Source organism: Cucurbita moschata, unplaced genomic scaffold (genome assembly GCF_002738365.1).
Source record: "Cucurbita moschata cultivar Rifu unplaced genomic scaffold, Cmos_1.0 Cmo_Scf00001, whole genome shotgun sequence".
Lineage (NCBI taxonomy): Eukaryota > Viridiplantae > Streptophyta > Magnoliopsida > Cucurbitales > Cucurbitaceae > Cucurbita > Cucurbita moschata.
The window spans coordinates 6117013-6143188 of record NW_019268517.1 but is presented as its reverse complement, the minus strand read 5'-3'; the positions used below and the strand labels follow the sequence as shown (position 1 = coordinate 6143188).

At 36.9% G+C, this 26176-nt stretch overlaps 3 protein-coding genes across 6 annotated transcripts; 2 read left to right on the top strand and 1 right to left on the bottom strand.

Moving 5' to 3' along the window:
• The first annotated feature begins 5504 nt into the window (after positions 1-5504).
• Positions 5505-12217, top strand: LOC111446186 (cell division protein FtsZ homolog 1, chloroplastic). Its single transcript, XM_023084897.1, has 6 exons — positions 5505-5887; positions 6237-6336; positions 6477-6706; positions 7113-7280; positions 11414-11647; positions 11733-12217. The coding sequence occupies exons 1-6, from the start codon at positions 5651-5653 to the stop codon at positions 12009-12011; spliced, it is 1248 nt and encodes a 415-aa protein (XP_022940665.1). The 5' UTR covers positions 5505-5650; the 3' UTR covers positions 12012-12217.
• A 107-nt stretch (positions 12218-12324) lies between these two features.
• On the bottom strand, positions 12325-16917 carry LOC111446168 (transcription initiation factor TFIID subunit 6-like). Of its 3 annotated transcripts, none has more exons than XM_023084876.1 (13): positions 16818-16917; positions 16499-16656; positions 16091-16177; positions 15475-15576; positions 15283-15391; positions 15028-15122; positions 14819-14956; positions 14625-14720; positions 14309-14433; positions 13834-13966; positions 13370-13483; positions 13149-13260; positions 12325-12829 (listed from the first exon to the last, which is right to left on the bottom strand). In XM_023084876.1, the coding sequence occupies exons 2-13, from the start codon at positions 16622-16624 to the stop codon at positions 12474-12476; spliced, it is 1593 nt and encodes a 530-aa protein (XP_022940644.1). In that variant the 5' UTR covers positions 16625-16656; positions 16818-16917; the 3' UTR covers positions 12325-12473. The 3 variants fall into 3 exon arrangements, with proteins under 3 accessions (XP_022940644.1, XP_022940654.1, XP_022940635.1); XM_023084886.1 differs by having other exon boundaries at positions 16752-16843; XM_023084867.1 differs by lacking the exon at positions 16818-16917 and having other exon boundaries at positions 16499-16811.
• A 3615-nt stretch (positions 16918-20532) lies between these two features.
• On the top strand, positions 20533-25767 carry LOC111452913 (rab3 GTPase-activating protein catalytic subunit-like). Of its 2 annotated transcripts, XM_023093848.1 has the most exons (14): positions 20533-20751; positions 20885-20938; positions 21219-21368; positions 21752-21849; positions 22047-22240; positions 22365-22543; positions 22851-23192; positions 23269-23333; positions 23416-23464; positions 23567-23714; positions 23923-24007; positions 24106-24175; positions 24890-25030; positions 25158-25767. In XM_023093848.1, exons 3-14 carry the CDS (start codon positions 21303-21305, stop codon positions 25470-25472), a joined length of 1752 nt encoding a protein of 583 aa, XP_022949616.1. In that variant the 5' UTR covers positions 20533-20751; positions 20885-20938; positions 21219-21302; the 3' UTR covers positions 25473-25767. The 2 variants fall into 2 exon arrangements, with proteins under 2 accessions (XP_022949616.1, XP_022949693.1); XM_023093925.1 differs by lacking the exons at positions 20533-20751; positions 20885-20938; positions 21219-21368; positions 21752-21849 and having other exon boundaries at positions 22120-22240; positions 22355-22543.
• Positions 25768-26176: the final 409 nt, after the last annotated feature.

The window sequence follows — 26176 nt, the reverse complement described above, 5'->3', positions numbered from 1 at the left end:
TTTTAAGGTGAATTATCTTATCTCTAACTACTTGAAATCATTTATTAAAAAATCTTAGACGCGGTGGAGTTTTTCATCTCGGTGTCTCCATTTATACTTCTCATTTCATCTCATTTTTATTCTTTATGATCTTCATCTGGATCAAGTGTGTGAGTTGTATGATTCTAACAAATGGTTTCAAAGTTAGGAGAGATTCCCCATTATCTGTAAAGATGAAAATTTCAAAGATCGAGATCAAGAAGATTGGTGGATTCAATATCGATATTTGGAAGATGTAGATTGAAGATGATTTTACCAAAAAGATCTTCAAGAACTCTCGTCCAACGTGAAAATACTGGAGTTGAATAAGAAGCATTAAAGATCTAGAGCAAGATTTGGAATCTTGTTCTAAATTGAGTTATTCCACCATCGAAATGAAAGCTTGATTGAATGACTTAGATGCAATCTACCACAAAAATTGCTTGAAACTTAGAAATGACAGATGAAGTTCAAATTCTAATAATGAAAGTCTCAATTTCAAAGCTCAATTACTTTCATAAAAAATCTATCTTCTAAATAGTAATTTGTGGTATCTATTGTCTCTCCACAAAATAAACTTTGTAACTCTTCAAATTCCCACCAAAGAATTCTTTAGTGGTCATGATTTACTCCCACTGTCCTTTAAATCTCCACAAAAAAAAAAAAAAAAAAAAGAATCATGCAAATATTCACTTCCGAAGCTCCAAACGATCATTTCTAAATTAAATTAGCTTATAACGCATGAAATGATAGTTAAATCGAGCCTATCCAATTTTGTAGATGAAAAAAGAATGCTTGTTGAACCTTCTTGGTCTTGGATTGTGTGATAGTTGGAACATTTGAAACACCGTGATCCTTATTAGATCGTCATTAGGATGATGCCAAGATTAAGTGGGATAGAATATCACAATACATGATGCAATTGTACACCTAGAAGATTCATCGAGGATAATGACTAGTTTAAGTAGGAGAGAGTGTCACAACAATACTATGAAGATAATATGTTGTGATCCCTACAACAATACTATGAAGATAATATGTTGTGATCCCTATATGCAAATAGACAAGGTAGTGACATAGAAGTGACACTTAACTGACTAAGTGAGGGCTAAGATAAGACAAGTGTCGTACATTTTGTGAAAAATCCAATGTATCATTCAAAGACAATTCAGTTTCACTCACAAGTAAGTGAAAGAAGGTGTTATGTGTTTTGAGAAGATAGAGGGTGCATCTAGCAAACATATTGAAAAAAATGTGTTGATGTTGGAAAATAGAGATGGTGTGAAAACTTGATTGGTCTTTTGTAGCTTCTATAGATATTGTGATTCGATGAACATATGGATGATGAGGAGAATCCTTTGAGAATGAATTTTTGGATTGACTGGATCAGTCTCCAAGTGGGAGATTTGTTAGGTTGTGGAGTCTAATGCTTACTTATGAGTTCAATGTATATTTCTCCTTGAATCTTCTATCTTTTGTTTTTCATATTCTTCGTCTAGATCGAGTGTGTGAGTTGTGCAATCCTAACAGATAGTTCACATAATATATTACTACACAATCTCATGAATGACCTATTTGAGTTATGAAGTTTTGAGGTGAACTAACTTTTTTGTTCATCTTACTTAGCTAGCTTACATTGCCTAAGATGTAAATCATTGGTATCCATGAATTTGAGAGGTGCAACCTCATAAAAATTTGAATACATGAACGATAATATGACATCATGAATGGATCCTGAATATCATTTGTGAAAGGTTAACTACAACCCATCTATAAGATCATTTCATTACACTAAATCTAGAGGAGCAATTCGTGTGCCAGTCAACTGACGGAGTCTATTTATGTGATCCCTTGCTCCTTTCAAGGTGAGTTTATGGAACAAATGTCTTATTGAGAGGTTTTTTACCATTTCCACATACGAGAGTGAGACTAAACATGGTCGAACCTTGAAATACTATCTTGTCAGATCATCTAGGTCAAGCTCGATGATATTCTATCATAGGCCTACCAATCGAGACAAGAATACTACGAGTTCGAAACCAATGTCCCTAATAATTCTACTAACATATTGAAGGGAATAGAAAGCAGTCTCGGCTTTAGTGATATCATTCACAATTGCTAAACTAAATTCTTAAGGACATCTCAACGGTTTATAACTTGAGTTCTTATTTTAAAAAATATATGGACTAGTTCTTGAGGCTAATCATGTTGTGGGAGCATTAAGATTAAGTTGTTGTGGGAGCATTAAGATTCAGTTGTGTAATTGAATCTCATGATTATTTAGAGTATTAAGCGTAGCTGATGTTTTCTTTATAGCTTAAAGTACTAAGTTTTATCTCGGTAGGTATTCGAGCCTTTGGCAAGGACATCTCTAATATGTGAATCAATCTCTTGATTTAAACCTCCTAATCATGCATACTCACACTTACACCGTTAAACATAGAGAATGAATATTTTTTTTATCTTTATGAATCTTCTTGATTTCTAATTAAACATAGAGAATGAATATCAAAAGGACCAAAAAAAAATTTAAAAGTGACTAAAATTTACGAAAATTTTAGAAAAATAATAATAATATACCATAATGGGATAATTGCAAAAGAGGTCGCAAAATGATGGGTGCAACACAAAATTTGGTTTCCAAACCGATCCACCAAAGTAAAATTTGAATAAAATATCAACCATGGTGACGGGTGCCTGCCTCTACGGCGCTAAAGTCAGCAGGGGTGGTAGAAAAGAAGATGAGAAGAGAATTCAAAAGCCATGAAAAAGAAGAATCGAAGTTGCTAAACTGAATGGGCTCTAATAACCTGAGAATATTTGCTAAAACTACCACATCTAGACGGTGGTAAAAGTTCTTTGTTTATAATCATTTACAAAATCAAATAAATTACAAAACAAGTGGAAAAGCAATAAATGGATACAAGATATTTTGCCCATAACATACATATTAAACCATAACTTAGGGCTAAATATCCTCGACATCAACCAATAATAATAAGTTCAAGCAAGAAGATATTAATTCTCCGTGAATTCGAAAAACAGTTTTTGTTTTTTTTAATTTTTAATTTTTTTATAGTTAAGAGTATTTTTTAGCCTTTATTTTAACTGCATATCCATATTAAGTATTTGTGTTTGTTTCTGTTTTTTCATCTTATTTAGTTGTGATTTCATTTTTTCCTTATCAAAACCTTACAAATATAGTTGTGACTTCGTTTTTCGATCAAATTTAAGGAGTTAAAGTGATTTAATTTCTTAGAGGTATTTTAATTATGATGTCATTGAGTACCATAAGTATAATAAGATCTCGATAAGCGGGATCTAATGAACACTAATGTAGAAAATTAGTGACTTTGGCATAAGCCTACAAATAAGTGATCATATTGTTGAAACGTCTTTTGGCTAGGTTAGGTGATTTGTATGTTGTATGAATAACACCTACTCTGACTTATTTATATGTTGTTACTTGTATGATGCAATATTTATGAACTTTCTATGAGGCATGTAATTCCAATATATTAATCCATGCATGTTATGATACCATATTTACGTTATCCCCTATGAAACATTTGATGAATCATTTATGTTAAGAATGAGTAATATGCCATGTACACGTATGTATGTCTCATAGGAATGTTATGTCATGAAAAGTAGGGAAGTGCTACGTGAATCATAACCATGTACGATGATTTGAAAATGTGGAACTTCATGCATGTTGAATGTCACGAGCATGAAATAATTTTTAAATATATTTTGTACAAACAAGTACACCATGATATGATATGCACTATGTTCTTATCGTTGGTATTCTGCAGCGTGAGCATGTGCTAGCGTGTAGTTAAACTTAGGGGGTACGTATATGAGATCACCTAGTGGGTTCTGCATGACCGCGTGCAGAGAATTACTATGTATGCTGAGAATATTTGCTAAAATCACCCCACATAAATGGTGGTGAAATTCTCTATTTATAATCATCAAATAAATTACAAATGAAATGGAAATAACAATCAATGTATACAAGATATTTTCGTATAATAAAAAAACAAATATGATTCTTAGAGTAGGCTGGGAGACAAATATCTAGATATTTGCCTATAATAAAATATCAAATATGATATATGGTAAACTATAATTCAGGACTAAATACCCTTAATACTCCTGCACGTCGGATTTGAACGAACGTAAAACTTGGATCTGAAAAATTCAAAGAGAGATCGGGAAACACTTTTTGTGAAGATGTCAGTAACCTCATTCGTTGGAGATATCTCGGCGACACGGCATTTTCTTGGCCAGCAAAAACTGCAGAGGGATCGTCGGTCAACAACGATGCTACCTTGGCTCTGACGAGAATATGTCTAAACCTGAAGAATAAGGAGACTAGAGAGAGATGGTCTTGGTCAAGTCGCAAATAGAACAAAAAAAAAAAAAAACTAGAGAGAAAATAGAAAATCTCGTGTGGACTATAGAGACGCATGCAAGGTAGAGGCTTCAGATTTAGGGCAATTACTCTATTATGAGAAGATGGCAAGAGATAGAGAGAGGGTTCGATGGTGGCTATAAAGAAGAGAGGAACAATAGAGGAAGAAGAAAGAAGAAACTAAGAATGCCGACTCAGGGGTGTATTTTAGGCGAAGAAAGAAAGAGAGGGGCGGAGATGGAGTGGAGTTTGTGGACGGGTTTGCTATTGAGCAGAGTAAGAATGTCTCGAGTATATTTTAACTAACTAATAAAGAGACCATCAGGAATGATAGATCTAGAGATTCTGTTCACATAACCACCATTGTCATGAGTGAAGGCCGAGCAAGTGGAGAAGTAGCCAATGCCAAAACAAATGGTGAAGTTCTAATGGACAGAGATGGAGCCACGCCCTTCGGAGTAAGAGACGAAGGCGGTGTTGAAGTCGGAAGAGTCACCACAGTGGGCAAATGAGCTGATTTTGCGAAGAGGCTGGCGGCGACCTGGTTGGTGAAGAGGTCCAGTGCGACGACCGAATTTCGAGAGTAAATCTCTGTAGAAGGTCGATGGGCTTGTCGAGATTTTGTATATTTCCAATGAGAGCGCTAGTGAGGATCTTGAGGATAGGGTTTTTATGAAGGATGAAGGGCCAATTGGAAAGAAAATGAGAGACTATGTCGGGTAAAGAGAAACAGAGATTGTGTTAGAGACGAAAGAGACTTGCGAAGGATGATTTGGAGCCAAAAGGGTGGAGCCGAAGACTAATCAATGAAATGTATGGATCAATGTCATGCCTCTCCATATAAAGGCCACTTTGGAGCTTAAACAACGTTAAACAACATCTGCCACGAGAATTCGATCGAAAATATTAGAAAATTTATGATAGGTAAATTATATTCTATTAGTTAGCCAAAACTATATTCACATTAAATCCGTTATTTTCAAATTTCATGTAAAGAAATGCAACAAATTATCCAAAAATTTGCTCGCATTTGGCCTACAAAAACGGACAAGATTTAGTTCTCACAAGGAAATGATAGCGTTTCGCCTCCTCCAACTCCTTCCGTTCAATGACGTTACCCTTTTTCTAAAACCCTAAAGCCTGCACCTGTTCCTCTCGGTCTTCCATTTTTCTGGGGGACTCCACGCTTTTCGGAACTCTATCAACTCTCCGATTATGGCAGCATTTCAACTCTCTAATCTATCAACTTCTTCAATTCCCCCTCAGTTCTATCACAAGCCATCCTGGATCTCTTCCTCTTCTAATTGCAACCGAAAATGTCCCTCTCGAAGACACCATGTTGGCTTTGTTAGCTGCTCATTTTCTCCTATGGAGTCCGCCAAGATTAAAGTAGTGGGAGTTGGTGGAGGCGGCAACAATGCCGTTAATCGCATGATTGGCAGCGGTTTGAAGGTGCGTTTTCCCTTCGCATTGCATAGACTTCCCTTGAGGTTCAATGTGTCGAATTTGAGGGCAAATAAGAGTGGAAGTTCGTGTAGATTTGCGCTTTTTTATTCTCTGAATTCCGTTATTGTTAGAGATTCACCCATTTAATCGTTGATTGCATCCACAAACCAACTTCATTACTTTGTGGAGCTGGGAATGCTTTGAGTGGCTTTGCAGTCAATTTTGAGTCCATTCATTTGTATAACGATATGTTTGTCTGTTTGTACTATCGATATAATGTGTGCCCAAATTAATATTGGTTGCCCAGTTGGGTACAATGGAGACTGATGGCTATGGTTATTGAGTTTTGTGTTAGGGTGTTGATTTCTATGCCATAAACACGGATTCTCAAGCCCTAGTACAGACTGCTGCTGAGAATCCACTTCAAATTGGAGAGCTTCTGACACGTGGTCTAGGTCAGGAACTTCGCCTTTTTCTTTTGGTTCTTTCGGCCTTTTGGGGTTTTGTTCTATGTGACTAAGTAGCATTGTGACCTGTGTAGTGATGCCTATTGTGTCTTCGACTTTCGTTGATTTGTTTCTTGATAGAGATGCAGGTACTGGTGGGAATCCACTTTTAGGGGAACAAGCGGCGGAAGAATCAAAAGAAGCGATAGCTAGTGCTCTCAAGGGCTCTGATCTTGTGTTTATAACGGCCGGTATGGGTGGAGGCACTGGGTCTGGTGCGGCCCCAGTTGTTGCCCAGATTTCCAAGGAGGCAGGTTACCTGACTGTTGGTGTTGTTACTTATCCATTCAGTTTTGAAGGGAGAAAACGATCCTTGCAGGTAGGTTTCTTCCTTTTCTAAAATGACTGCATATTTATTTTTTGACTTCCTTAGACAATGAATTTAGCTTCTTCCCTCCCCCTTGGGTTCAGATTCTCTTAGAATATGTGTGATTGAACCCTTAAAATTTTGCTGTGGTGTGCATCAAAGTATGTGGTGTTTCTTTTTGCTTTGGTAAAAATGGTAATAGACTACATAAGTGGTGGCCTTCCGTTGCTTTGGTTGGTTGGTTGCAAGGTGCAGAATGAGCTGGCTACCGTTTTTACATTATGTTTTCCTGGAACAACTGTTATATTTGAAATATTACTCCATTATGATAACATGGAGGATAAACCCATTTTCATTTAGTTATGTGAAAGATTTTGGCTTCAATATATATTACATTTTAATGTTTACTTCTTGTCAGGCGCTGGAGGCGATTGAAAAATTGCAGAAAAATGTTGACACTCTTATAGTAATCCCCAATGATCGCTTGCTTGATATTGCTGATGAACAGACACCCCTTCAAGATGCTTTTCTTCTTGCTGATGATGTTCTACGTCAAGGAGTACAAGGAATTTCTGATATAATTACGGTGAGAATTGTTTGTGATACATAAATATTTCCTCCACATTTTTTCTTGGTTGATTGGTTTCTTACCCGGAAAAAAAAAATACTGATCGAGAATAGACATCTACTTTGGAGTTCGATGGATTGGAGAAGGGGACACAGTGTTGTCAAGAATTTAGAAGTATTAGATGGAGCTTATAGAAAGAATTAGAAGAATTGCTCCCCTTAAGGATGAGATAAATTGAAAGCTAAAGGTCCATGTTAGGTGAAGTCATGAGGGTGATTTTAATTCTCTTCTCTCTCTCTCTCTCTCTCTCTCTCTCAAAGTATTACACCAAGTTGCTAGCGTTGAGAGATTGAGCATTCATGTATGTGTGAATCTGAATTAAATGGATTCTTATGAGTGGGTAAGAATTTGAGAGAGACAGATTGTTAGTTGTTATTACTAATGCTTATGATTGCCCCTCAACCGTAGCCTCCTGCTGATGGTCTTCATTAGTTGTTAATTTGCTTTGGAGGTAGGGAGTGGCTACAATCTTTCAGTTTGACGAAAATCAAGGACTGTCTTTACCATGGCCCACGGGTAGGGAGAAATCGTGTGGCTGATGCCCTCTATTTTACAGTTTTTCCCAAGTTCAATGTTTCAAAAAAAAAAAAAAAAAAAATCCCAAAATAAAAGGGTATCTTGAGTGTTTTTGTTGGAGAGTATTGTAAGAGGACTAGGGGTACCATTGATTCTATTATTGAAACTCACATATTTGTCTTACATATTGAAGGGGAGTAGCTGTTGTGGAGCTTTACAGAACTATAAGGTTATTTTATAAATCTAAAGATGAGCTTGGCAGAACAGTTGGGTTATTTATCAATATAAAGACGAGCTTGACAGAACAATTGGGTTATTTTTATCAATCTATGGATGAGTTTGACCGAGCAATAGGGCTTATTTATTTAATTAATTATTATTATTATTATTATTTTTTTTTTGTCAAGCTATGGTCGAGCTTGACAAACAGTAGAGCTATTTATCAATTAACGGATGAGTTTGACCGAAAAATATGGTTATTTTGTCATTCTGTGGATGAGCTTGATCAAAAAATAGGGTTGTCCAACAAGTCTACAGCCTACAGATAAGTGAGTCTATGAGGGGGCTTGTTCATGCCTACAATGAACTTGAGATAGAACGATAGGGTTGTTCGAAAGTCGGATATTCTTGTTCAAGGTCATCTCTGGATGAGTAGACAGAATGATAGGGTTGTTCACTAGGGCTATTTTATCAATCAATGGATGAGTTTGAAAGAAGAAAAGGGTTATTTGGTCAGAGCTGTGGATAAGTTTGATAAAAAAAAAATAGGGTTGTCGAACAAGTCTACAGTCTATAGATAAGTGAGTCTACTGTGGGTATTGTTCATGTCTACAATGAACTTGAATAAACGATAGGGATGTTCAGAAAGTCCATTATTCTTGTGCGAGGTCATCTCTTCACATCCCTTGTCCTCCCTAACTAAAGAAGGGGAACCAACTCCAATATGGGTGAATATAAACTATATTTAGATTTTGTCAAGAAAATTCTAGATTTAATACCCTGCCGCATGCAAAGATGGTGCAATTAGAGCTTCCCTCTTCAATCAATGATTTAAAAGGGACCAATAAAGAGTATACGGAAGGTTGTAAGAGAATCAACACTCTAGAGAGAGAGTGAGGTCTCTTGTGGCAGGCGTAATGTAAAAGATTTGCAATGGGCATGCGGCTATTGTTAACGGTCATTGGACAAGCATGATCATGGTATCCTGCCCTACTAAACTGGTCGATGTTCCCGTAAATCGACTTTGCTCTAACTCAACAATGTGAACCGTGATTGACTTCAGGTTTTCGATGTGCTCCCAACTGATTTTAGCATCAGGGAGTCTCTTCCAGTTTACAAGGAACTTCGGTACATCTCTTCTTGGGTTACTGACTCATGGCGTGCTTTCACCTAGGATCTCTTTCATTTTTTCTAGCAGTATTCTTCATTGTGGCAGGAGGTTGTGTCACCTCATTGCGCCTCATGTCCTCTTGATTGAGATGGTATGCTTTCAAGTTACTTACATGGATAATAGGGTGAATCTTCATCTATGAAGACAGACCTTCTCAATGACTTCTACTAGTCTTTCATATTTTCGTGCCAGTCATTGATCGCTGCTACCTCGAACCTAAAATTGTTCTGGTCTTAGCTTGATAAACCCTTGGTCTCCAGCTTTCTTGTGGTTTTCTTTTCAAATCAACCCATTTCTTCATCTGTTTTAGATCAACCCATTTCTTCATTCGTCAACAATTTGTCCGGTTGTCTTTTAAGTTTGGCTTGTTTCAGTGAAGCCTTACGATACACATTTTTGGTAGGCAGTCCTACCCTCGGTAGTTACTCAATTTCGTGATCTATCTCTCTGTGTGGGGGCAAGACTATAGGTAGATTTTCTAGTGTGACGTCGCGGTATTTTTCTTACACCTGCTCAATCTCTATCTGAACGAAACTCTTGTTTTAATATCTCTGAAGTGTCTATGATATGTTGACCATCTTGGATATCCATGTACCTAGATCTCCACCACAATTTTGCATCTTCAGCTAGATGTATAGTTAATTGTCCACTTGAACTTTGCTTTTTCTGCCACGGTGGCTCGAAAGTATTGTTCGAGGTCATAGATAAAATTCTCTAGAACATTGACATGTGGAATCCCACAAAAGGGTGTAGGCTCCAAGATTTTCACCTTGTTAAATTGGACCTTGCTTCCTATTGAGGTTTGGTACTCCACTCTCGTAGTGAGGTTTAGTCTTGTGCTTATATTTGCCATTTCGGCTCTCTCCACATTGAGGACAACCTTTACATTTTTAAAAAGATTGAGATCATCGATTTTAGAAGTTGTCTAAACCCTTGACACGTTCCTCCAGTGGGCAATAGAGCCCGTTGAGCTATCTATTCCTCTGCTCGAAGCCACTAGATCATGTGGCTTTGTCTTTTATGGGCTCAACCCTCAAAATTAATTCTTGGATGGGCATCGGTCTAGGCAGCCAGCTACCACGTTCTCGACCAATCGGTCAACACAAGACTTTCCCAACTACTTAGTTGGGGACATGTTTATTGATTCCACTTATATGAGTCAACTCGACATTGATACAAACTCTCACAATCACTCTTTTTGGACTCACGATGATTGCGCGACACTTACTCTTTCCTTGGAGTAAGGCAGCCAACTAAAACCTGGGTTGTCAGTGGCATAAATGGAAATTTAGCCTCTACCCCTTGTTTTTGGAAAACAGTTTTAGAAAATGGGGTTAGAGAAAGTTTGGAATGAAATTTAAGAAAGTAGGTGTTATATGCTAGCAAGTGAAAAGAGACCGCACAACATTGATATCATATAACCTAGGTAAGAAGATTTGACTACTTGTTGTATCTCCTTATAGTACATTTTAAGGTAAATTGTCTTTGACCAAGTGTAAACATGAAAAATGGTGAAAGATCAATAACTATGTTAGAATAAAAAACATGATAAAAGCAAGGTAAAAATGTTTGGAATGGGTATGCGGCTAAAAGCAACACGCCCCGACAAGTATGACTAAGACACTAAATAAGTCGCAATTCTTTGGGATATTTTTTATGGTTGCCAAAATTATATGTCCTAACTTTGTGTGCTTCTATCAAGTTGATCTTCATTAGTCTTTTAGACATTTCGATTTTCATCGTTTGCCGCACCATTTGTTGGGCCATTATTTAGTTAATATATTGTTATGTGTGTATATATATATATATCATGGTATTTGGAGCCAACCCCAGGACATACTTGTAGTTGTCCACGGGTTTGGACCTGAGAGATATTAAAAAGAGTTTTCCTTATGAAGTTCACTTGAAGATTTGAACATGGAATCTTTGGGTAGGTGTTACTCGGAGACCACTTGCAACCATGCCGTCCCTTGGGGAGTGTTAGAGAACTCATAATAAACAGATGTAACATGGGATCTTTGTTGTTCTATATAAATATTATAAGTAGCTTTAGTTGTTAACTTTTGATGCCAAATGTATCTTTTTTATCACGTTTTAGAGTCGGGTATTCAATCAGGAAAAGTACGCATTTGTGTCATTACTAGTTGCCTATCGTTTATTTAGTCTTTGCTTCCTCACTTTCTAGATTCCGGGGCTGGTCAATGTGGATTTTGCTGATGTGAAAGCTGTCATGAAAGACTCGGGAACTGCAATGCTCGGAGTTGGCGTTTCCTCCAGCAAAAATCGCGCAGAAGAGGCGGCTGAGCAAGCAACTTTGGCTCCCTTGATAGGATCATCCATTCAGTCAGCTACAGGAGTGGTATATAACATTACGGGGGGAAAGGACATAACTCTTCAGGAAGTGAACAGAGTCTCTCAGGTTATGAACTTCTTATATGGATTCTTGAATTGTTTTGAGTTTGAGTACAAACTGATGTTTTTGTTTGGGGATACAAAATTGGCAGGTTGTGACAAGTTTGGCAGACCCATCAGCGAACATAATATTTGGGGCAGTTGTGGATGATAGGTACAGCGGAGAAATCCATGTAACCATAATTGCAACAGGGTTCTCTCAGTCCTTTCAGAAGATACTGTTAGCTGATCCCAGGGCTTCAAAACTTATTGATAAAGTGACTGGAGGAGATCAAGAAAAAAGCAGCAAGGCCTCGTCACCCCTCCGTCTCGACTTATCGCCTGCTGCTGCATCACCAACGCTTAATCGAGGTCGAAGGCTCTTCTTTTAGCCAAATATTCCTTCTTGCAAAAGTTTCTCTTGCCTTGGGAAAGCATTGTGAATCTCTCTCTCTTGTATATGTTATGCTCTTGCAAGTTTAGTTGCTTCCACTTGAATGACGATAAAACAACCTTACCTTCCCGCCTGCTAATTACTTGCATTGATTTGTAATCAGCAATTTTCGTCATTTGAATGAATTAAAAGTTTAGTTGATTTTGTCTGTCGTTTAAAAGATTATTTTAGTGCTATTTTAATCTATCAAGTTATCAAGAGAAAGTCTTGAATGAGTAAAATGTGTCTTATCCACTCGAGTAAATTGTAAATTCAAACGAACACACCATAACAATATTTTTTAAGGAATCCAACTATTCTTCAAAATGATTCGTTTCAATGGTCTGACGGTGATAATTACAACATGACCACTCAATCTAGTTGCTTGATGTAAACATTTAAAATAACATTAAATTTAGATTCACAGAAAGAAGGATAGCTCGGGTTTTGGGATGAACGAAAACAGGTCTTCACCAAAGAGTTGAAAAAGAGAAGTCAGCAACGGCCCAACATCCAAATCCTCCTTCCATGCTACAGCAAGAGTAGAAGAACCCTTGACATCTTGTTCACCTCCAACTCCTTCCCTCCCTGGCTTCATTTCATTTGGAAATTTTCGAGCCACACCTACATTGGGACCTCCAAGTGGCATGGAGCTTGTAGCCCCTTGAATATCGACCATCATGGAGTTCATAGGAATTGCACCCAATGTGCTATCTGTCGCCATCTTTTTGAGTGCTGGTTGATGCCCCAAGTTGTCTGCACTAGATCTGCGTTTATCTACGAGTAAAATGCAGGTAAAGAGTAAGAAGTCAGAAGTCGATGATGGAAAATTAACTTAGTTTTATGACAACTTCTATCTCCATTATTGAATCTCTTAGTACCCCATCCATCCAATTTCCAGAAAAATGTACACACACAAGCCAAAATTGGCCTTTATAAAGAAACAAAAAAACAAACTTGTTAACGACCATGTCATTCATGCAGGCATCTTAGGAACATCACCAAATTCTAAAAGCAGTATGGTTCATGCATTTGCATCAGATTCCACGTGAAAATTGTGATCCTTAAGAGTTTGGGTAGGGGGAAGAGATCATACTTGAGATTTTCATCAGGACTTTCCCATTGATTTTCGAAGTACTAGGTATTGGTGGAGATATAGAAAGAGGAAACACTTTCAACCAACCACGGATGCATTTACCAGCTGCATGCTAGGAGAAAATGGGTTTTGTTAGCTGAAGGCTAGAAATATGACCCAAAATCGAAAGACAGATGATGAAATATGAACCAAATTGAAAGACAGATGAAATATTAACCAACCAGTAAGGCACTATAAACTAGCCAAGCTTCATGCCTCCTACTTTCATTCTTTTGCTTCTCCATCTCTAGATATTGCAGATATGGCTCAAGATTTGGTAGTATAAACTGGCGAACCTATTCAGAAGTCAAGACAGACTCAGTTTCAGCTTTACTAACATCAATACATCAAACAAGGGAAAAAAAGAAAAAGAGTCCAAAATGAGATTTCTTTATAAATGAGAAAACAGTGCACCAGATTTTGTGCTTGAAAACTACGAAAGCAAGATGGCAATCCTGTGAAGGGCATGAATCATTAATTAAGAATGATCTAAAACAAACTTATTGTGTCCAAGATTGACAATATTTTCTAGGACAACTGGGCAATCTTTCATTCTCGATTTAAATGTGAAACTAAAATAATCATGTTGATAGATTCTATGACATCTCCCTTCAGTATACATCAAGTCATTGGCAAATAGATTTACCACAGAGGGTCCAAGATCTGCTAGCCCTTGAACTGCACCATAATGCTGAGGTAATAATTTTGAGGGGTCCAAGAAAACATGGAGAAGAGTCTTGGTTACACGAGGTTGAATATTGTGATAAACATGTCCAAATCTGCAACCATAATAAGTAATATAAAGAATAAGAGGAGAAAAAGAGATGCAACAAGGAAATAGATGAAGACATCCAGCATTCCAGTCCCCGTAATGAAGTTGACGGGTGCATACATATCTATCTGTGGGTTTTTTAATGAATTTTATACCATACAGAATGCATAACCTATGTTGGAAGAGGGAAAGCCAGAATGATAGATAGGAATATGGTTTTCAGGCAGAAACCAGAGCATTTGAAATGAAGGATATTGCAAGGAATTTCAACCTGCTTTTATTGGAACTTCTTTGACAGATATTTGTTATAGAAAAAAATGTCATGGTATATAAAAGGAAAAACAATCACCTTTTGCATATCAAAGAGACCAGGCTTGCTGCTAAGTCTCTAAGCTCCCAATGATTGTCAGAAAATCTTTTACCTAATTGTTTTGCAACAAGGCAGGTAATGATGGATGGCATCAATTGGTGTAACTGGAGAAAGGAACAATAGACCATCATAACATATTTATCTGTTCAAGTATATACCAACATTAAATCAAAACAACATGAAACCTTCAAAGATGGACCATTTTAAATTTTTGTAACAGTAGAGATCCAATCAACAAAATTCATAACAATTGCAAACATAAGCAGATAGATTGACCATACTACCATGTACTTACATAAGGTGCCACATGTATCTGCCGATTTTGAAGAAGGCACCATATCATCCTCATCAAAGAAATCAAGAGTTGAGAATTACTTAAATTTTTTGAAACCTAGGATGCAGGAACCATCAGCCCAACATGAGTGAAAAATAGATTAACTTTGACAAATGTCAAGAATGGAAAATAAGAAAACATCTATGACATGGTACCTCGTCGGCGATGAAGCATGCAAAGTACGGAACCAAAGGTTGAATTCCTGAGTCCACTGCTAGGCTCCTTAAAGCTTCTCTAAAGGGAATAGACCCAGACTTGTTCAAGGTCAGGCCTGTAATTTTCTCAAAGTAAAGCTGCAGAAGAAAAAGGTATGAAAACTCTTTTCTCAATACAGCTTAGGTAATTTCATTCCAAGATAATGCACCTGGAGATCCCTCGAAATCACATTCTTAGTAGGTGCTTTAGAGTCATAAGGAAGGTCTTCCTCCTTCAAGTCAGATTTCTTTCCATCATGGGGTTCTACAAGCAATGTCGATAAACAATCCAAATAACTTTGCAGCTTCTGATTTTAATAGAGTAGGTTCTATGGTGAAATGAATACCAATGCACCACAGACCTAATTGTTACCACACCCAAAAAAAAAAAAAAAAAATTCACACAGCACATGCAGAGAAGCCACCTTCAGTTGGCAAGTTTTCTGCGACTGCAGGCTGAACACCTTCAACTGCCAGCCAGTGAGCAACAACGGATGTCTCAACAGTTGCTTTAGATAAAGGTGCCTCAATAACCTGCAAAGAAGTGTAAACACGAGTCATTAAAGGAACTTATGCATCAAATGAAATGAAGCATTTGACGGTTGTATAGCTCTTACATTATTTAACTCCACATCCTTGTCATCAATGTAAAAGAGATCCTTGTGTCCAACAGCCCTTTTGAACCGCAAAGTATCGCATGCAGCAAAACCATATATTGGCTAAGGCGAGATATTCATAGATAAAAACAGGGGGTATTAGATGTTGGCCATACAAATCCAAATAGAAACTACTTTATAACACATTCAATACAGAGCAAATCAAAGGTTTTGGTATGCACAAGCCGATACTAATACTAAACGAAGACGTGGATAGAGAACTCGTTTGCTAAATATTAAAAACAAGTAAGTAGCACCAACAAGTTGACGGAATAATAGAAATTGTAATAACATCATTCATTACAAAACTTAGTATCAGAAAGTGGAGAAACTACTGAAAAATCACGACCATTCAAGTTAGATATTTATAAAATAACTTATGAATTACTTCTCAAAATCACTAGTGAGTAAAAAAGGGCTAATGAACTAACACATCCAAAATTAAATTTCTTAAACACAAAATGAATAAGTAAAAATCAAGAAAAATACCCAAATCAAATTCCCAAAGGATACCATATTAATATAAACATAAATAGAGAAAGAGAAGACAGCATCTCCCTACAATACCGTAACTCACCTCTAAGTTCCTTAATTTAAGTGCGTTGTCAACATCCACGGAAGTGAGAACAGTTCGCTTCGAATGACGCATGCATTTAACTGCCTCCTGCATTTCAATGACAATAGAAATCAAACAACCTTCAGATTCTAAAAGCCCTAGACACCATTAACAATGCCATGTTTAGTACTGAAAGCTTCCGAGGATGATGAAACAAATTCTAAACGATACACTTAATGACCAAATATAGCATTATACATCTTACTTCCACTGAATTGCAACATCAAAATTGACCAGAGTACATATTAATCGTATCTAACCGAAGAAGAAAAAAAAAAGATCTCCAGCAGCGACGTAATTGATATGCTTCTATGTATTAAGCATAAAATTCTCAAAGAAACGCCCAATCGGTAATTTCAGTAACAATACCTGCATGATTTCACGGACCCGGTACTCGACATCTGGAGTGAGCGCAAGAGCAACCTCAGGGGATAGGTTGGAAATCCCAATGCTCTGCGCAACGACTTCAATCGTCTCCTTCGGAACAACGCTCATATTATCAAACAGTTTAGATGTTCGAGTTCGTTCTGTACAATGTTCCCAAATCAATCCAACTTCAAATTGTTAGATTGTGGAAAACAAGCAAAAACACCTAAGGGTGTGGAAGTTGCAGAAAGCTCACAGATAGTAAAGATGAAAGGAAATTTGGGAACTGAAAGCACGAGAACTATACGACTTCAGGATTTACCGGAGGAAGAGGGTCAGCCACGGCAGACGTCAGCGACAGGTCGTTCTCCGGTTCAGACCCGCCCGGTTGGGTCTGTTGCACCGGGTCATCACTATAAATGCTTTTTTTTCTTTTTTCTTTATATATATATATATAGTTCATAGTTCTTTAATCCAATAGAATGAACAATAAAATGCCCAATTAAAAACTGGAATTACGAGGGAAAAGGAAGGCTCTATTAAAATAATAATTTGAAAATTAAATTATGCTAAATTAATTTTAAAAAATATTTCTAAATTTAGTCTTTTAATATCAAAAAATAATTCTAAACTTTTAAAAGTTTCAATAATATTTTAAATTTTTTTTTTAAAATGTCAAAATATTTTGACTTCCATCTCGTCTTATATCTTTTTGTATTTAGCTTATGTATTTATTTTTATATTATTAATTTATTTTGACTATTCCAGCATTCATTATCACTTTACCTTAACCTAAAAAATATGAGGATAACAAGTGGATGGAGTATTTTAAGAAATACTCTGTAAGTCACCCTAATGTTAGTGTTAGTAATGCAATCACACATCTAACATGATTGGAATCTGTCTTTTAAAACTGTAACATGGACTTGGAGTCTTTCCCGTTTCGAGCAGGCTTGGATGTGTGGTACTTCTACTTCCTCATACATGACCCACACACATACACATTGACCCACCAAGCGGGCTCGTATATGTATCCCTTGGGCTCGGCTTAGTCGGGCACAACACATTACACGTTGCCGGACACCACAAAAAAGGAAAGACTCGCATGATATCATGACGAACATAAATATCAAAAGTGCGCGTTTGTACTAACATAACATAACGGGAAAGTACTCCAAATACATGACATACATATATGTATGAGGTCTCCAAAAGATTTAATTTGGGGAGGGTTGGTGGAGTTTGATTGGGAAGGGTTGTTTAAAAGATGTAATTTTATTTATTCATTATTTTATAATTTTACTTATGTTATTACATCATAGGCGTGTAAAAGAAACTTTTGTCCTCAAAAGTGTTTTAATCTTGTACTAACTCGGATTCTTGTCTATCTAGAAAGGTTCGTAGTCTAGAACGAAGTCAGTCTAGTATTTGTGAAACATGGATGTGTGTCATATGTTATGCATTGCGAAGAGGGACGGTGGTAGCGTTGATCTGTATGTCACTAGTTTGATCCAATCTAGAATGTTGAAAAGTCCATGAAACTTGGACTTGGCTTGTAGTTTTATCCAAACTTTAGTATGTCGTTTATCGAGGTCACCTTCAAGCATACCTTGATCAGTTCCTTATATTTAATAAATAGTCGCACAGTCGGACCATATCCTCTTATCAAAGTTAATATGCTCAATTGAAAACGCTAAGGTGTCAATACTGATGCTAGAAAACTTCGAATACTTAATTGAGCCTTAATTTTTAACTTTCTCACTTCCCTTAGGGTGACTTGCTTTCTTCTTTTAACATTGTTTTTTTATAGGGTTAAACCCTTTTCGATACCTTGTAGTGAAGATTTTGGTCTGGAGTTTTGAGTTATTATCCCTTGGACATCCCCTAAGAGACCTGTCGGGTCCTATGCTCAGTGAACAACTCAATCCTAACCTATGCCAGAGGCTTCATACGTTCCTCGCGACATAGTCTAACACTTGCATCCACGGCTTTATGTGTTCCGCGCGATACAATCTGTGTACCTATGTTCAAAGCTTTATGTGTTTCTTGAGACGTAGTCTATGTCATAGGACCATGTTGCACTGCTCATAAGGAGGTCTTTATGATATCTTAGGTTCTCCTTCTAAGAGTTTTTGGTTAAGTTTGGAAGCACAACCAAGAAAAAATTCTTAATAAGTACGCCATAGTCCCTATGAATTATAAACATTTGTTTGCATGCTATTTCATAAGCATCTTGTCACTCAATATTCATAAAAACCTTGATTTCCTATAAAGTGTGTTGAGGGGTAGTTACGTACTTTTTCTTTTAGTTCATATCCAAAGTTGTTCTCATCCTGTTAATATTTTACTACTTACCCTCAGTATCATAAATGAGTCTCATATAAATTTACGTAGTATTTTGAGTCTTTTAGGTATTGAAAACATCTTAGAACTCTCATAGGGGTATTTTGGTAATTTATCACTACAAATCTTGATTTAAATCCTCTGCGTACTCCAATGATCTTGTAACTTTGTATAATCCTTTTAAACCATAAAATAAGGCTCCTCATCAAATTTCATACCATTTAGGGTCACTTTGGTCATATGCCAGTGATACATAATTATAAAGGCATTTTAGCCATTTTACACGTATACTTGGTTTAGCTCCTTATCATAAACCAATGATCACCAAATTTCATACATAACCTTATCATGTCATATTGAGCCTTCTCCTAAATTTTCACAAGCAACATAATCCATTTAGCGAGTCTGTGGCTTAGTGGAATCAATATTCATGTGAATAAAAAGCTTACTCAATCTTCATTCCAACATTCTCACCTTCTTCAGGATGATTGCTATATTCTATCAACTAGATTAATAGTTTTACCAATTTCATGCATTACATTGTCCTCTAAGTCAAATTCTCAAAACTTTGCTAAACATAGCGGATGGGTACCTGATTTGAATCAACGAGTTATGTCTTCCTTACTCGACAGTCTCACGCGAGAAACCCTAATCTTCTCTCGTTTGTTTTCGCTTCTACCACTGTCTTCATATTCTCCTTCCGATCGTCGCGAGTATGTATCAGTTTGTCTTCCACCCCACACTGTCGGTAGTAGTCACTCGTGTGTACCTACAACATAAATCATGGTTTCTTAGTTTCATATTCAATCTGTTATTTGTTATTTCCGACGACGAAAGCTAGACTAAGGTGTTGTATGTAGCATGAAGGCTTACCGTAGTGCTCCTTGACTTGTTAAGCATCTCTTCTACGACGTTATCTACTATATATATTGTGCAATGAGACTCGACTAGGTGATTGTCGACACTACGCTCGTCGTGAGGTAACTCAATAGTTCCTTTCCCTCTCTTTGTATCTTGTTATTTTTCTTTGTGGGTGGACTTTTTGAGGCGGAAAGTCGTTGGCGTATTTTTGGCGTCAGATGAACGTGTAAGATGAGGGTGTGAGAATTCCCAACGTCTCGCTGTAATTCTCACGTCTTTTTTGACGACCGAGTATTTTTATTCTTTTTTTGTGATCGAGAGTCTGATCAATCTTATCTATCCAATTCAAACCATAAAAGTTGAGTTGGGTTAGATTTTTTTTGGTTTGGGTTGGGTTGAATTATTGAAAATCGAAAATTCTGACCGGTTCGCAGGTCGGAGTTTTTTTGATCGGATCAACCCAACTAACTTGAAAATAGGGTTACAACCCAACTAACTCGAAAATAGGGTTACAACCCAACCCTACCTTCCTTTCAAGATTATTATACAAATTAAAAACATTTTGACTTGTGAGTGTTTGATATTTCGTTTTATAAGAATTTAGTTATTAATGTCACACGTGTTATGGATATAAGTAGAATTTTCTTTAAATAATTAAATAAAAGAACATCGGTTGGTTGGGTCGTGAACTCTATTTGGGCCGCTTTAACACCAACTCAAGGGATGTTGAAATAAAATGATTTTAAAGATGAAATTCTTCATTTAAAAATTTAAAATTAAAATTAAAGGAGAAAAAAAAAAAAAAAAAAAAAAGTCTGGCATTGGTTTCTTGGTGTTCCATGGTTAGTTGTGTGTTCCTGGAGGGGACAGATGCCTTGATCTCCGTTGCACTACTTACCATCTTCCATTTCCATTTCCATTCTTGTGCTTTTGCTTTTATCTGATCATGGAGGCGCCTCCGCCCTCCTTTGTTTCCAAACCCAGGACCGCCTTCCATTCCGCGGCTCCTAAAACGGACCCACTTTTCTTCCTCTTTAAATCCAATTCACCAGGTGCGCACAATCTCATCCATTCTCTATATTTTCTCCCCCCTTTTTTTGGATTCTTCAATTCCTACTTCTTTCCCCTCTTCCCCATTCCCGCTCTCTGAACCGCTCAACATTTTCATCAACACAACTGCCTCAGGATCTCCTAAAACCATCCCACCACCACACTTCCCACAATCAACACCAGATAAGGGTATGATTCTGTTTCCTCTCTGTTGGCTCACTCCAGTTTATTTACCCATTTCTGTTTCTTTGTTGTCATGTTCGTTGAAATTCCATAATCGTAGCTGCTCGTTCTTTTATGGAATGTGGAAATCTCTATTTCAACCATCTATGGTCATTCATAATCTGCATTTAGTCTGAATGGTTTTTCAACAACAATTTCAGTGTGTATATATCATCTGTAACAGACATTTTCCAAAGTGGATGTTGTAAATAATTGCGTTGTTTTCCTGCAATGCGGGATGTTTCAGAGTCACATTCAGCCAAAGTCCTCGAGGTGGCAACCGGAGAAAACAAGACTGGCAAGATAAATTCAAAAAGTTGAAAATCCAACCATGTCTGTACCATTTTATGATGAGAACTTGTACATGCTGAACATGAAAAATGATATTGAAGCGAAGGTATTAAACATTCATAAATGTATATGCGTTTTCTGAGGTATTTTTGTCTCAATCTATATAATTTCTGTTGTTCTAAGTCACCCAGCATAGTGTGTATGTGATCAAACTTCCAAGTTGTGATATCATATATAACTTATTTTCGATTAACGAAAATATGGTTCTGCATACTTTAGCAATTACGAAAGGATGAACCCAAATGTTAAACTTGAAGAAAACCCCATAGCATTGAAAAGTCCATAGCTGTCTTTGATCATTATAGTTAGTACAAATAATGTCTTCAGGAGTGATCACTCTAGAACTAATTATAATCTTTGTGATATAATTGAGATCTGTCTTGTTGAATGGATCTTCCTCTTATACTAACTAATCTCATATATATTTAGAATGCAGAAATAATTCCATCAGTTGAAAGTTTTTTGGCTACTGACAAAGCTAGTATTCCTTCCCTTTCAGTCATAAAGCAGTTGGCTATTGCTATTGAGTGAGTTTTCTTTTTTCTTTCACATTTTCAGCATTTAGCTTCCATTCTTTTATTTTGCTTTGATTTTTTGGTCGATCTTCTATTCGCACAATTATTTTCAACCCCCTCCATCCTTATCTCTTATTTCCATTTGAAGGTCTTGGTCTGGGGTCATTTTATGTATCTTCTCCTAAACTATAACTTTACTATTAACGTAGGGCTGGAAAGAAATCCAAGTCAGTGAAGAGTTTGCTTGATTCATCAGCAGGTTCTTCATCTGGAAAGGGGAAGCCTGGGTTAAATCTATCGACAGTGAGGGCATTAGTGCTTCGTGAAAAGGAGGAAAAGATTTCAACTACATTTCGTCATGATGAGAGAATTCAATCTTTGATCCGTTCACTCTTTGATGCAGGTACATGCACATCCGAGGTGATATGTGATGGATTTACACGAGGAACAATCAGCTATTCTTGTACTTGCATATTTTCATGCAATGATCTTTCACTTACATTGTAATATCTGCAAGATATGCGCAGGGGGAGATTTTCTCAAAAGGAGCATAACTTCTGGCTCAGAGGGCACAATTGCGGCATCCTTGCCCAGAGATATTCATGGTGCTCCTCCAGATAGCCTTCTTGTTAAGATTTCTGAAGTTATAGGAAGCTTTAGATCTCTACGGAAAATGACACTTTTTTGGTGCAGAATTGTTGATGAAGTGAGTTCACGATGTAGAACTTGAATTTGTTATCTAAGGAATGGTCACAAAATAATGATTTCTTTTTCTTTTTTTTTTTTTTTTGGTACTTAAAGCTTACTGTTCAAAACTTTATAGATACCTTTTTTTATTGTAGAGAAACCATTTGTGTTTATAAAATGGATTGAATGTATTTATTGCCTTCATGTTTAATTTTAATTTGCACTTGTTTTCTTCTATCCAAGGTTGCTTAGTTTGCTTGCCTGATAGCTCAACCCTATTTGTCTGTAACTAATAAAGTTTGCTTGAAATCATTTTATTATTGCAGATGAGAAGATTCTGGTCAGAAGAGCAATACATACCTGGCATTCCAATAGATGAGATTCCAGATCTTAATTCATGCCTTCTATATCAGCGATTCCAGGTTATAAATTGTTGTCTCTCCCGCAAAAGACGCCATGAGATAGCCTCTGACTCGCTAGATGTGGTGCTAAGGGTAGCAAGTTCAAACACTGAATCAGGAACGTCTGAAGTCACCGTTCCTGCAAACTCTCTTTTGTATGCTAGACTCAATAATGGGGAGCTTGCACTTCGACTAGGTGCTGACTGCCCATTTAGTAACCTTACAATGTTGGAAACTGGTGAAAAAGTTTACTCTCCTATTACGCAGGTTAGGACAATGGTTTTGGCTTTTCTTCAGTATTGATGAATGCAAAAGCTTAATCCATCCTGTTTTTTGTGGACAGGAAGGACCTCTGCTCACGGAAGATGTCATTAAAGAAACAGAGGAGTTCGTTCTTCGAACTGGAAGGTATATTATTGTACTGTTTTCTAGTCTAATCGGTATATCATTTGTTATTCTGCTTAACAACTGCACAATCTCCAATGCTCAGTGTGGGTGCTGGATGTTCTCAACTTCTTTCCGACATGCAAGCTTTCAAGGTTACATTTTACTGTCAATATCGACTGTCTGCCACATCGATATATGGAGTACTTAAGTTGATGTTTGTTTGTAGACTAACTTTGCAGCTACTATTAATCTAGGCTGCCAATCCTGGCTGCATCTTGGAGGATTTTGTAAGATGGCACTCCCCTCCTGATTGGACCGAACCTGAACCGAGTAATGGAAGTGTACATTCTTCTATTGCTAGTGATTCAAGAGGTCAACTTAGTAGTCGAATGCAGAAAGAAGGTGGAGTTCTTGTCTGATGCCACTATGGCTTAATTTTGTCGCGTTATGAGTCCTCATAAATAGGAATGTCCATATTGGCCTTGATTAAGGGATTGTTCTGTTAATTAATCTTATTTCGCATGCTTCGACGACTCCTAGGTACTGTCTTGTTATATTGGGACATGGAAATGTCATAGACGCTCAGTTTTATGATTTCTGTTTATACCAGGTAATTTGTGGCGTGAACTATGGGACACATCCAAAGCAGTGCCTGCTGTTAAACAAACACCACTCTTTGATGAGGATTTGGTTGTGTAAGTTAGAGGAATTAAAAACATGTTCCTTTTCATTTGTTCTATATACTTGATAGACAAAGTTCTTAAAACTGTGGCGCTAAACTGTGATACTGCAGGGAAGGCATTCTGACTGATTTAGAGGACTTGCCAACCACTGAGCTATATGGGCCACTGTTCCTTTCTTTAGTAAGTTGATTATTACCACACTTCTTCCTATTGCCTTATAACTTACTCGTTTATGAGCTTGAGTTCATCTTTGCAGCTAGAAAGTAATAATTGTAGGCCAGATTAGATCTCAATTATGAATCCCATCATTTTAGCACAACATTTTTCCTGCAAAGTAATAAACAATCAGCCTCATCGTTATTTCTTTTTCACAAATAGTTAAGAACGTAAGATGTGGCTGCTTGTCTCCAAAGTGTCAGATTCTGTAAATGGTATAGTATTAGCACACAAATTGGAATATAAATTTGTATTGAAAATTTGAAGAACAAGAAAATTCATGTTTTCAATACAAACCCACTCAACAAAATTTCGAACACAGTAGCTGTGAATAATAACGAACTCACTCAAACACAACCCGATCATGATAGTAAACTCTTCAGTTGTTCTGCTCAACCATCACTTTTTTTTTTTCCTGGATTACATTTTGACATGCACTTTTGAGAGGGAGACATGCCTAATTCTGGAGGGGGTAGAAAAAAGGAATCTTAGTTCCTTGAATTGTAAACTAATTGTGTATTCATGAAATCTTCTTCCAATTATCTTCATATCTGTATATTTGTAAGAAGAAAGATACTTATATCTACAAAGATATGAATGTTCTAAAATATCAGCCATTGATTATCGCTTAGATACCACGAGTCTCTACGTTAACATAATGTTCTGTTCTATGTACAGCTTGGTTTAGGATTCGTAATGGCGGAGGCCAAATTGGCTGAAGATAATAATTTGTCAAAGCTGTTCTATGAGTGCAAGGACTATGTTGTGGCAACTTGTCAAGGCAGCTCTTGGAACAACAAAGTTGATGATATTTGTCAGGTTGGCTCTAATGAGATTTCAATTTATATTTCATTTTAAAACTTTTGCTATACATTTAATAATTAAGCATCAAATCACGATATTGACTGAAGCCAATGTGTGGGATTCACTTAACTGTGAGGAACAGGTGTATGAAACAGTGGAGACTATGATGGTGAATCCAGATGAAATTCTGAAGGCTATGAAACAAGCAGAAGAATCAAACATGACAACCAGCGTGCTGAAACGACGTTTTAAGAAGCTGAGTCTGAACTTGGTTGGCAAGGATGAACAGACAAAAAAATCGTCTCCAAGAAATGCCAACTCAGACGAAAGGCTGTCCTCATCGACGCAGTCATTCTCGTCGTTCTTTGACAGCAAATCATCCTTATTTGCAAAGAAGCCTCCTAAGCCAGAAAGTACATCGGCCACTCCTGTTGAAAATGGTTGGACATTGGTTTAGACAGAGACAGACAGAGCAGGTGAAACTCTGCTGGCTGCCATTGTAGCTTGGGATTTTGGATTTATTTTTTGAGAATTTGGGATGGAACTGTAAATTATAATGAAAGTTGATTTAAATAGTGATTTGGTGTTTGTGTAGTATAAACAAAAGAGTCTTCTTCTTCTTCTTCATTGGTTGCAAGAGGAAAGGACGTTTTTTTTTTTGGGTTCATGTAAATATATAGCGTGGGTTTGTCTCATTGCTTCTAATTTACTTACAAGACTTGACTGAATAAAGAGATTACTCATTTGATGAATGGTATGGCTCCCTTTTTCTTACTCATGTCTTTACTCAGCTAAGTAGAGTTCTTTATTTGTATCATAGAGTTGTATTCATGAAACTTTGGAAAAATAGATTTTGGAATTGGACATGAAAGGTTGAGTTAAGGCAACTTAGGTCTTTTAGGGTCTAGATTTGAGAAATGGGTCGAACTTGGAGAGAAAAGAATTAGATTTGAGAAATGGGTCGAACTTGGAGAGAAAAGAATTAGATTTGAGAAATGGGTCGAACTTGGAGAGAAAAGAATTAGTAGCACGAATGATAAAAATATACTTAGAAAGCATCTACTTGTGGGCTTGAAATCAAATCCAACTTCGAGCTAAATACCGTGACTCAAGATTCTAAGTTGTGAGGTCTACCCCTAAAACCAGAGGTTCAAAATTTCG